Source organism: Dreissena polymorpha, chromosome 3, assembly GCF_020536995.1.
Source record: "Dreissena polymorpha isolate Duluth1 chromosome 3, UMN_Dpol_1.0, whole genome shotgun sequence".
NCBI classification, from domain to species: domain Eukaryota; kingdom Metazoa; phylum Mollusca; class Bivalvia; order Myida; family Dreissenidae; genus Dreissena; species Dreissena polymorpha.
In genome coordinates, this window is record NC_068357.1 from 106,712,190 (window position 1) to 106,725,345 (window position 13,156).

General features: G+C 35.7%; 2 protein-coding genes across 2 annotated transcripts in view; one reads left to right on the top strand and one right to left on the bottom strand.

Annotated features, from left to right (window-relative positions):
* LOC127870877 (regulator of G-protein signaling 7-like) overlaps positions 1-13,156 on the bottom strand; it is a 138,023-nt gene that overhangs the window by 106,381 nt on the left and 18,486 nt on the right. The gene's annotated exons all lie outside the window — the stretch shown is intronic.
* LOC127870897 (uncharacterized transmembrane protein DDB_G0285607-like) lies at positions 1,539-3,195 on the top strand. The gene is made up of 3 exons (XM_052413481.1): positions 1,539-1,791; positions 2,486-2,724; positions 3,005-3,195. The coding sequence occupies exons 2-3, from the start codon at positions 2,490-2,492 to the stop codon at positions 3,046-3,048; spliced, it is 279 nt and encodes a 92-aa protein (XP_052269441.1). The 5' UTR covers positions 1,539-1,791; positions 2,486-2,489; the 3' UTR covers positions 3,049-3,195.

Consider the following 13,156-nt stretch of genomic DNA (forward strand, 5'->3'; position numbering starts at 1 on the left):
TAGGACTTTGTCATTTTTTGAAGTGGAAAATGTACATTTTGAATAGGAGAAAATGGCTCTTAGAAAATTTTGCAAGAAAACCTGAGTGGCAAACGGTGGAAAAAAAACTTAGAACATTTTCAAACAAAATGCTCTCTGACAGAACAGAAAACGAAAAACAGTTCTTTTAATTTAAATTGAATGTTCATATAATTAAATGACATTTTCCGCAATTCCAAGCGGAAAACTAGTAAAAATATGCAGAAATATGCGGAATTATGAAGAAAATATGCGGAATAATGGGGAAAAAGACTGAAATGTGCGGATATTTGATTTTTTTATGAGATTGCGGATGCTCAAGAAAATTTGTCCGCATATTTTTGCGAACATTTGGTTTTTATAGGCGGAAAGTAGATTTTTGTTTGCACAAAGCTTGATTTTGTACACGGAAAATACACTTTTGGGGAAAGTTAGGACTAGTTATTTCAGGCTATTTCAGAAGTCAGATGTGTGCGGAAAACACTGTTTGTCATTTTTACAAGTATTCTAGACATAGGCATTAAAAAACAAATCTGAGTGCTGTTTCTTGTTGTAAGAGCAGTAGCAGTTGCATTTGTAGTTGTATCAGTGGTGGTGGCGGATGTAGTGGTATGATGGTAGTAGTAGTAGTAGTAGAAGTATTAGTAGTAGCAGAGGCAGTGGCAGCAGTAGTAAAGCTAGTAGTAGTAGTGATAGAAGTTGTAGCAGTAGTAGTAGTTGTAAACATAGTAGTAGTAATAGTAATAGTTGTTGTTGGAGTTGTAGGAGAAGTTGTTGTTGTATCAGTAGCGGTGGTGGTGGTGGTAGAAGTAGTAGTAGTAGTAGAAGTAGTAGAAGCAGTAGTAGCAGTAGTAGCAGTAGTAGTAGTCAGTGGTGTCGTCGTTGTTGTCATTGTCGTCGTAGTAGTAGCAGCAGCAGCAGCAGTACAAGTAGTAGAAGTAGAAGTAGTTGCTGTTGTTATTGTTGTAGTTATTGTTGTAATAGCAGTTTTGTAGTTGTTGTAGTATCAGTGGTGGTGGTGGTGGTGGTAGTGATAGTAGTAGAAGTAGTAATAGTTGTAGTAGTAGCAGTAGTAGTTGCAAGTAGTAGTAGTAGCAGAAGTAGTAGTAGTAGTAGTAGTAGTAGAAGTAGTAGTAGTAGTAGTAGTAGTAGTAGTAGTAGTAGTAGTAGTAGTAGTAGTAGTAGTAGTAGAAGTAGTAGTAGTAGTAGTAGTAGCAGCAGTAGTAGCAGCAGTAGAAGCAGCAGTAGTAGCAGCAGTAGTAGCAGCAGTAGAAGCAGCAGTAGCAGCAGCAGTAGCAGCAGCAGTAGCAGCAGCAGCAGTTGTTGTTGTTGTTGTAGCAGCAGTGGTAGTTGTTGTAACTTGCAAAGCAATTTCTACAAATAAAAAGTTCTTAACCCTGTTCAAGTTACATACACTCTCTCTGAATATCAAACTACAGCAACTACAGCTGAGGTTTACAAACTATCTGATAACCACTGTGTGTTGTTGGCTTAACAGCCTTTTCTGATTGGCTGAATTCAAACACAGATGGTTTTCCTCTTGGTTTGAAATACTGGCCGGTACACATGTTAGAAAATATACAGGTTTAACTTGTTGTTAAAATGAAACTAAATTAATTTCACAAACAGTAGAGATGAGTTATTCCATTACCAACAATTTCTTAAAATAATTATGTATAATTAATATCATTTGGATAGTGACATGAAGTGTTGTTAAAGAGTGATGAATACAGTGTTTCAGCAGTCTGTCTAGGAATAGAACAACAACTAAAGGTTTGTGCTTTTCATAATATTTCTAAATATTCCTTAAAATTAATGCTTCTTATGTCATCATTGTAGAATTTTTTTTGATGTGATATTTATGGCAAATATTAATTTAAATGATGTAATACGAATTTACAATAAGTGCAGTTTGCAGCTTGATTAAGGAAGTAATTAGACCTAATGTGTAGAAATTAATAAGGTTGAATGTAGTATTGGAAGTTTATCATGCTAGGGAACAGATGCTTAAAGGGAGTTTTGTGCTGTGCATGATGAGCACTCAATGCTCATTAATGATGTTAATGTTTATAATAATAAATTAATAAATTAAATTTTTATGTTTCACTGTGCATTTTCATACCAATAGAAATTAGAATTAAACATTATTATAATTGTAGCAATATTAAATTTGTACTTATCATTCCAACAAATTAAGTTAAAATAAAAAGATAATGTGTTAAATATATTTTGTCATAATTTTGTTTAGTTTTAATCTAACCTGAGCAAAAAGTGATCATTAACTTGGCTGGTGTTCTACAGACTGAGCTATCCCGCAACCTGACAATTTATCTACTAAATTGACTTATTCAAAACGTGATATAAGATCAAAATTACATTTATTTGAGTAACCAGTAGGACTTCAATATTAAGGGTAGATGACTACAGATTTATTGATTTCTATGGTTTGTCATACTTTTTTCGACAGCTTGATGGCCGACTTACAGAGCATTAGCAACAGTTTCAGCAGCGACTTCTCCAACAGCAGCAACTTCTCCAACAGCATCAACCACTGCAGCAGCGAAAACAACAACTCCAGCAGCAATCAACCCAGCAGCAGCAACAACCACCCCAGTAACAACAACCGCAGCAAAAACAAATCCAGCAACAACAACCAGATCCTCAACCAGATTGTCAAGACCTACCTGTCAACAGGACATAATTATGGTGGGTACACAAAAGTAATTATTACAAAAAGTATATAACTTAAAGCTACAGTATGCTGTGGCAAACTGAAGCATTAGTTATTGCTTACTGATCTCAATTCACTTATAACAGATTCAATCAATTTTATCTTTACTCTGTAATTTGTAAAATTATTATAATGTCTTATTATGTCACAGAAAAGTGCTTGTAAAAGAACTAATTTTCTTTGAGCAAAAAGGAAAGTAAGGAATTCAAACTTTGTATATAAAGTTACAGAATTTAATGTAAACATTTATTTCAGGCCCAGCTGCTATTAGACATCACTGGCATAACAGATGCCAGTAAGGCTGCAAAGAAGTTGTTCCGCCGCCTGTACAGGGAGGAGTGAAATAAAACGAAGGAATGTGAAACACTAGAGTACTTGAAATATTCTGTTTTGTTAAGAGTGTATATATCCATTGTCTACTTCAAATAATAAATTGTTATACATTATTTCTTTACCTAATTTGTATTTTATTTATCCTTTTTTCAGTTAGGTGACATTCAAACTGAGAATGCAAAGTGCCATCAATATCCGTAAAACAATGACTAATTGTACATCTTGCTCCACCATTTGCCAACGTCTGTGGCAAACGGTGTAAAATATTACACCATTTTCCACTGGATGGCAAACGGTGGCATTTTGTCCAAATTCTCCACCATTTGCCATCGTCTGTGGCAAACGATGTAAAATTTTACATCGTTTTCCACTGGATGGCAAACGATGGCATTTTGTTTCAATACTCCACCGTTTGCCATGGTCTGTGGAAAACGATGTAAAATTTTACCTCGTTTTCCACTGGATGGCAAACGATGGCATTTTGTTTCAATACTCCACCGTTTGCCATGGTCTGTGGAAAACAATGTAAAATTTTACAGCGTTTTCCACTGGGTGGCAAACGATGGCATTTTGTTTCAATACTCCATCGTTTGCCAGAAAATGCCACCAAATGCCATCGATGATGTAAATTCTTCACTGTCCTCTTTTTTTTCACTGTTTTCCACCAATTTTCATCAAATTTGATGTTCCAATACTCCACCGTTTGCCACTCTTTTTTTCCATGTAAAACGATGAAAATCGGTGTCAAATCTACAGACGGGATGTTCACATACATGCTGTCATCTGGGTCTTTCTTGGATAATCCATCCTGAAGCAACAGTTTTGAACAACAGTCAAAATGTTCAAAGCTTAGTGTAGAGTAGCCATGATTTTTTTCAAAGCATTCAACCATCCTAGTGCAATCTTCACTTGAACAAGTTTAATCATAATGAATCATTAACTGATCTTATGAATATAAATTACATTGGCAGAGCTTGGATAGCATGCAAGAAGGTTTAAATAGGCATTTACTATTACATTTTTTTTAAATAATAAATAAAGAATCCTTGACTTAAAAGTGGATTGAATATTGGATTAGTTTTCTTAAATTTGATTGTGTGTGTAACATTGTAATTAGGTATAAAACATGTGAGACATGTAAAAAATCTTGCCATTATATTGGGCGAAAAACTACCTGACAACAAAATCTAAATAACATGTTGGAATTAATGAGGCCAGTTTGTTAGATTTATTTATAATTTGGTGTTTATTGCATGGAAATATTGCCCTTTGCTCTTATATTCCCTCATAATGCCATCTCCATGGTCCCTATGAAACCATTTCCACCAATGTTGTTGCACAAATCACAAGAAGAAAGCCATGATTTCCCTTTTTTGCTAAGCTTGAGTTACATGTAATACAGGCAAAATTGCTGTTAAGCATTTAATTGCGCATTGATGTCTTGGATGTTGAACATCTGTAAAGAAAGTGATTCACCACTACATCCAGAGCCATATACAAAACAAAGCAGGCAAGAAAACTGTTTGACACATGAAAACCTAGTATTTGAAAGGGGAAGCGGACAACGACAACGAGCGAGGCCTGGTATTTTAATGAGCAGGGGGGGTTTAGAGGATTAGGGTAAGGGTTAGCGGTCGGGTTTGGGTTAGGGTTAGCCTTTACCCTAACCCGACCCCTAACCTAACCATAACCCAGGGTTATCTCCCCTATACCAGGCCTCGCTAGTTGTTGTTGTCCGCTTTCCATTCGAAAGCCAGAAGTTTTCAAGATTTAATTATGGTGCATTGGTCAATCAGTTAACATTTATCCAGGAAATATTTTTTCACAAAATGAATGGAAAATAATAGATGCGATTAATAGGTCAAACTTTTGTTTTTCGGGTCAATTTTGTGAGGTTTGGCCAAATGTATCTGGTTGTGCAAACGCTTGTGGTGAGGTTAAATTAGAATGGTTATTCGTTAGGTCTATTGTGTGTCTTGTAAGAAATCTATGTGGTTCAGTTAAATGTGTGTGTTTTATGCCAAACTTGTGTGATTAGATAAAACTTTTGTGTTATGGTTCAAACTTTCATATACGAATCCAACTTGTGTGTTAGGATTAAGTGCTGGTGTTTTGTTCAAATGTGTGTGTTTTGATCAAACGTGTGTGTTAATTTTAGGGTTTAAACAGGCAAGGATGGTTCAAACTTGTGTGGTTGGATCAAACTTGTGTGGTTGGATTACACTTATGTGGCTGGATTTAACTTGTGTGGTTAGGTAACATCTACATGTAAATCTGTTTGTTTTTGGTCAAACAAGTGTGTTTAATGGTCAAACTAGTGTGTTTAATGGTCAAGCTAGTGTGTTTAATGGTCAAGCTAGTGTGTTTAATGGTCAAACTAGTGTGTTTAATGGTCAAACTAGTGTGTTTAATGGTAAAATTTGTGGGTTTAATGGTCAAACTAGTGTGTTAAATGGTCAAACTAGTAAGTTTAATGGTCAAACTAGTGTGTTTAATGGTCAAACTTGTGTGTTTAAGGGTCAAACTTGTGTGCTTAATGGTCAAACTAGTGTGTTTAATGCTCAAACTAGTGTGTGTAATGGTCAAACTAGTGTGTTTAATGGTCAAACTTGTGTGTTTAATGGTCAAACTTGTGTGTTTAATGGTCAAACTTGTTTGGTTGGTTCAAACTTGTATGGTTGGTTTGAACTTATGTGGTTGGTTCCAAACTGGTGTAGTTGGTTCAAACATGTATGGATGGGTCAAATTTGTGAGGTCCAACCATTTTGTACTTGGGAAGTGACATGTCTATTGCTATACAAAGCAGAGTTGTAAAGTGACAATCATTTGCCAGACCAGCATGGTATAATACTCAAACCCAGGGTGTAATGCTATGTACCCACAAAGTTTCATTGTATTGCTGCTGGTTAAATACTAAACATTCATGTATAACCACCATTTCGATCCTAACCAGGTTCCCTTTCAAAATGCATAAAACAGGTCTGCATGCATACTCAGCCACACTTGAAGCCATTTTCAGGAAACTATCATGCAATTTTATTATTTATCTCAACTATAAAGAATGCACTTAATCACATACTGGTCTCAATTTATTTTGTGAGAAAGTAATCTAATCCAAAAACACAGGTACATGTAGAGCGAGGTATTATTAATTTAAAGGGATCTTTTCACGCTTTGGTAAATTGACAAAATTGAAAAAAGTTGTTTCAGATTCGCAAATTTTCGTTTTAGTTATGATATTTGTGAGGAAACAGTAATACTGAACATTTACCATGCTCTAATATAGCCATTATATGCATCTTTTGACGATTATAAAACCTAAAAATTATAAAGCGTTGCAACGCGAAACGATTCAATAATTTGGAGAGTTCTGTTTTTGTCGTTAAATTGTGTATTACTACGAAGATTGCTTATATAAGGTTTAAAATGCGTCAAATATGTGTACTCGGCGGAATAGCTCAGTAGGCTAGAGCGTTTTTACTTCAGGACTCTGGCAGGACTCCAGGGGTTACTGGTTCGAAACCTGCTCCGGGCAATGTTCTTTTCCTTTTTTTAATTTTATTCTTGATTTTTTACTGGAGCTTTTACGATCTAATGTTTACATTTATCAATATAAAGCATTTAATGAATAAGTTAAAAAATGCCAAAATCTGTGAAAAGGCCCCTTTAAGGGAGTCAAACCAAACATTAGTTAATTGCTCCTGTAGTAGATTATACACGGTTGCTTCAGATACATGTTAATAATACATATTACATATGTTATAACTAAGAAAATACTTGAGTCCACCTATATGCTGTTTTACTTTTATTTGTTTTTACGGGTTTAATGGTATGTTACATGTATACAAGGTTTAACTGTAGTTACAGTATGTTATATTATATTGAACTTAGGATGTATCAAATTTATGTGCTTGCAATGTGTAATAATAATGGCTGTATATACAGAACATTTGAGCAAGTACATTTAAAGATGCGTAAATCATCAATTTCATTTGATTTCCATAAGTTACCATACAAATAAATCAAGGTCAATGCAGGAAATACACTTTATACCTTGCAATTTCAGCTACTCCCACTTTCAATAAGAAAAAGAAACCAATCAAACTTCCTGTCTACATCCAAAAAGATTTTATTCCATCAACCATACAACATAATTAGTTTTCTAATTTCTCTGATGAAAACAATCTTAATCTGCTTATACCACATTGCTTTATATTCCCTTATTCCAGAAACCAACATCTGCTTCTTTCAATGTCAGAGGAAATGAAAATGATTACTCCTTAGTGATTATCTGAATGCCATTCTAAACTCATATTGTCACCTTCTAGAACAAGGGCTGTTTGTAAAACATGCATGCCCCCCATATGGGCTGTCAGTTGTAGTGGCAGCCATTGTGTGAATACGTTTTTTGTCACTGTGGCCCTGACCTTTGACCTAGTGACCTGAAAATCAATAGGGGTCATCTGCCAGTCATGATTAATCAGGGCCCTCAATCCATTTTAGGGGAAGCGGGTCACTACCCTAATGAGGGGGAATTTTCGCGGCGTTTCGCTTTTGGGGGGATTTTTTTTACTTTCTCTCGTATTATTACATTTGTACATGTTTGCACTATATTCATTTCTTTTTTCATAATTTAGTATGTTTGACAAGATTGAATTGAAATAGAATTGAGATATAATAATCATGAGACACATCTTTTTTTTTTTTTTTTTTTTTTTTTTTTAATTTCAAGGGGAGTTTTTTCGAAATTCGGCCGCAGATTTTATAGATTGAGGGCCCTGTTAATGTACCTATGAAGTTTCTTGATTCTAGGTCTAAGTATTCTTGAGTTATCACCCGATAACCATTTTACTGTTTCCAGTCACTGTGACCTTGACCTTTGACCTAGTGACCTGAAAATCAATAGGGGTCATCTGCCAGTCATGATCAATGCACCTATGAAGTTTCATGATCCTAGGCCTTAGCATTCTTGAGTTATCATCCTGAAACCATTTTACTGTTCGAGTCACTGTGACCTTGACCTTTGACCAAGCGACCTGAAAATCAATAGGGGTCATCTGCCAGTCATGATCAATGTACCTATGAAGTTTCATGATCCTAGGCGTAAGCATTCTAGAATCATCATACGGAAACCATTTTACTGTTTCGAGTCACTGTGACCTTGACCTTTGACCTAGTGACCTGAAAATCATTAGGGTCATCTGCCAGTCATGATCAATGTACCTATGAAGTTTCATGATCCTAGGCCTTAGCATTCTGGAGTTATCATCCTGAAACCATTTTACTATTTCGAGTCACTGTGACCTTGATCTTTGACCTAGTGACCTGAAAATCAATAGGGGTCATCTGCCAGTCATGATCAATGTACCTATGAAGTTTCATGATCCTAGGCCTAAGCATTCTTGAGTTATCATCCGGAAACCATTTTACTATTTCGAGTCACTGTGACCTTGACCTTTGACCTAGTGACCTGAAAATCAATAGGGGTCATCTGCTAGTCATGATCAATGTACCTATGAAGTTTCATGATCCTAGGCCTTAGCGTTCTTGAATTATCATCCGGAAACCATCTGGTGGACGGACCGACCGACCGACATGTGCAAAACAATATACCCCCTCTTCTTCGAAGGGGGGCATACAAATATATAAAATATCATCTTTTTGGAACATATTTTCTTTAAATCTAATTATTTAAAATTAAGATTTCTCAACTGCCAATATTCAGAGATCTGTCATTTCTTGGAGATTCTCAAAGAAATTGTATTTGTTCTGATTGTTTACAATGTTCGACAGACATCATCAGTCAAACCTTACTTTGGAAGTTAACCTACTTGCCCTTCTTTCTGGGAAAATTTAGCAAATCATAGCATTTAACCAGTATATATATTATACTTATTCCAGTATAAAGCCCTGATCGCAATGTCATGATTTGGGCAATGATTGTTCATTACCTACAAAATTGTGGTGAAGCATGAACACATACAATTATACATTCTATTAAATCAGTGTGTTTCTTGAAAAATCTTAGTTCATCAACATCTGTCATGAAGAGACAGATTTGAACATAATTTTTAAAGCATATTGTAGTATGGCCGTTTTTTTTCCAAAACATAGGACAATCCTTGTGCCATCATATCTTAAAGACATAAGTGGTCTTATACATTTAATCAAGATAAATTGTATTTGATCTTAAGAATATTTATGTGTGACATTATAATATATAATTTTCAAGTATTTGGGAGCAAAAAATAAAATACACCAATTTCCCAATATGAAAGCTTCACAACGCCAATTTACCCAATTTCAGGGGTTTTCGCAAACAATTTTCCCAATTGGGCTGGTACCGGTACTTTACCCAATCTGGCAACAAAAATTGCTGGTTATAGTAATATTATATGCAGAGCTCCGCATAATGTGCATTAAGATGTAAATGGTGTTATGTGGAGATTGTGTGAGTACCGTATACTTTCGCTTATAAGACGCATTTTTAAGACTCAAATTAATAAGTTACAGTTGGGGTCGCGTCTTATACGCGAGATACTGGTGAATATAACAATTTTTTTCAAAATATCGAGTTTACTGGGCTTATGCTAGCCAAGTTGGACACTTGTCAGTTGTTTTGAATCATCGCGGCAGCCATTTGCATTTTCTCTAAAGTCTGTATTGGCCCGTACCGTGTATCGGAACGCTATGTTCAGTTACAGATTTATTTGTAATAAAATTTTGTTGTCTATTATTTTTAATTTGAATTTTGTTATTTTTGGGGCGTAAGACGTTATATTGTCCGTGAATATTCTTGAAAAGTTTGTATCACCTGATTGTCTGCACGCGACGTCGTTAAATGTCATATAAATTGGCCATTATAATAGTATACGTGTGTAAGCGGTGACACGATGCCAACATGCTTAAAACAACAGCAAAATCAATTCTCAGTTTGAAACTGTCAATTGTTAAATAAACACGCTGCCGATTACAAATGCTACTTGACAAGTTTGTATCACCTGATCGTCTTTGTTCCACGTCGTTAATTGTCAATTAAGACATAATTGGCAATTAGGGTATCCTCTGAAATAAGTTACCAGTTTGCAACTGTCAATTGTTAAATAAACATGTTTATTCAGACGACCCCATAATGCCGATGACACCTTATTTATAAGGGGCCAACAACAACAGGAGTAAAGAGCGACCGCATGCAATTATCCCCATATGGCTTTCTTCTTGACACGTGATTTTGATCTGCGCTTCGGAGTCTATCACTCTATCACGCGATTGGCTAATTTTATGAAAGTAGGCGTTACCTATTGTTGATAGACAATTGGCGTAAAATTTGCATAATATAGGTAATAAAACTAAACGCTTTCAAAATATCTGTCTATTAGTTTTCAATACCTGTCAAACAATACAATTAAGATGACTGATACGATCAATTTTGCTTGTGCATTGATATTACGAACGTAATATTATTGCAATTGTTTCCAATTGTTAGGGCAAATGATTAAATATGCAATTGTTAGAAATTTTGTTAATTTGATAATTATTTTTATTGCATAAATAATACTTGAAAATAAAGTAAAACCCACTAATATAAACAAATATTATTTCCTTTTTGCTGTTTGATTGTTTTATTTTTCAGACTTGCGTGAATTACTAATTGTATGCAGCTTCAGTTTGAAAAATTCTCAATGTGTTACTAATTGATGATTTTCTTTAACATTCTGCCATTTTTCAGCCATTTTTTCGGCCGATGAAAACGGCAAAATTTGACCGCGTCTTACACGCGGGTCAGTCTCAAATCCACCCATTATAAAGTCCGAAGTCGGGGTGCATCTTATTAGCGAGGGCGTCTTATAAGCACAAGTATACGGTAGGAAGCTTATCTCCAGACCAAGCTTGAGATTGCATTTGGGGCAGGTTAAGGTCAAGGTCATTGTTTCTTAATATTGAACAAGAGCTGTCTATATCAGAAGACTTATGCCCCCAGAAAACGCTTTATCGAAACCTAAACGCAGATTTTCGAAACCTAAACGCGGACCCTAAGTTCAAGGTAAAGGTAAAAGGGGTCGAAATTTGTGTGCGTATGGAAAGGCCTTGCCAATATACACATGCACATGCATACCAAATATGAACGATACATCTGAAGCGACATAGAAGTTAAACGAGAAAAAACTCATTTTTCGACGATTCAAGGGCCATACATGTTACTTAGGAGTGTCTTGGTCAATTTGGCTGATTATCCAACTTGACCTACATGTAGATCTTATGACCTACGACATTTTCATGAAGTGTGGCAAACATCCTATGACATATTTGCTCAGTCAAATTAGATTTTATTGCCTTACAAATTTTCATGAAGTGTGGCAAAGATTCACATTTTCATGAAGTATTTTGAAGATACAATGACACGGGCTCGAGTTATTGAGCGGAAACGAGAAAATAAACAATTTTACGATGATTTAAGGGCCGTAACTCAGGAGTGTCTGAATCAAATTGGCCAATTATCAAACTCGGCCTAGATGTTATTGCCTTACACATTTTCATGAAGTTTGTTGAAGATCTGATGACAATTGCTTGAGTTATTGAGCAGAAACGAGAAACCCCAAATTTTACAATGATTCAAGGGCCATAACTCAAGAATGTTTGGGTCAATTGGGCTGATTATCAAACTTGACCTAGATGTTATTGCCTCACACATTTTCATTAAGTTTGGTGAAGATCTGATGACAATTGCTTGACTTATTGATCGGAAACTTATCCGGACGGAAAGACTAACTAACTCACTAACTGACGATGCGATTTTAATATGCCCCCAGAACCTTTATTAAAATAGCATCGTCAGTTAGTTAGTTAGTCTTTCAGTAAAACTGTTTCCAATTTATAACTCAAGTTTGGATGTAGGAATTGCATTAAAATTTTGACGGTATGTTGCTTACATGAAGACCTAGCTTGAGATAGCATTTAGGCCAGTGGTATATCTATCAAGGTAACTGCTAAAAATGCTAAAAAACTGTTTGCTCAATAATTTGACTATGGTTGGTGGTATTGTGATAATATTGTGTATGTTTGTAGCATATATGAATACATAGCATTTTATTCCTTTCGGAGAGTTTTTGCCAAGGTTGCTGTAACTATTATTACAACAATCGTTTTCACCCAATAACTAAAGTGCAATGGGGGAATTTTACTAGATTTATTTGCATGGTTTGCTTACATGTACAACAAGCAGACCAAGCTCGGCATGGAATTGTTGTGCCAGTCATATCAAGGTCAAGGTCACTATTACTTTATACAAACAAGAGGGCCAAGATGGCCCTAGTTCGCTCACCTGAGAGGAGTCGGTTCATTCAATCTTTACAAAATGTCAAACTTGACCTAAATATTGTCCAGACAAACATCCTGGTCAAGTTTCATCATTATTTCATCTGCGAGTCATGATCAATGTGCCTATGAAGTTTCATGATCCTAGGCGTAAGCTTTCTTGAGTTATCATCCGGAAACCATTTTTCTAAGTTGAGTCACCGTGACCTTGACAGCCATTGTGTGAATACGTTTTTTGGCACCGTGACCTTGACCTTTGACCTAGTGACCTGAAAATCAATAGGGGTCATCTACGAGTCATGATCAATGTACCTATGAAGTTTCATGATCCTAGGCCTAAGCGTTCTTGAGTTATCATCCTAGAACCATTTTATTATTTCAGGTAATTGTAACCATGACCTTTGACCTAGTGACCTGAAAATCAATAGGGGTCATCTACGAGTTATGATCAATGTACCTATGAAGTTTCATGATCCTAGGCCTTAGCATTCTTGAGTTATCATCCGGAAACCATTTTACTATTTCGGGTCATCGTGACCTTGACCTTTGACCTAGTGACCTGAAAATCAATAGGGGTTATCTGCGAGTCATGATCAATGTATCTATGAAGTTTCATGATCCTAGGCATAAGTGTTCTTGAGTTATCATCCGGAAACCATTTTACTGCTTTGGGTCATCTTGACCTTGACCTTTGACCTAGTGACCTGAAAATCAATAGGAGTCATCTGCGAGTCATGATCAATGTACCTATGAAGTTTC

What these genes read in the sequence shown, in the direction of transcription:
- LOC127870897 (XM_052413481.1), top strand. Translation starts at nt 2,490, where the DNA reads ATGGCCGACTTACAGAGCATTAGCAACAGTTTCAGCAGCGACTTCTCC. An exon ending in GTCAACAGGACATAATTATG is followed by an intron (nt 2,725 to 3,004) that starts GTGGGTACACAA and finishes CATTTATTTCAG; the next exon opens with GCCCAGCTGCTATTAGACAT.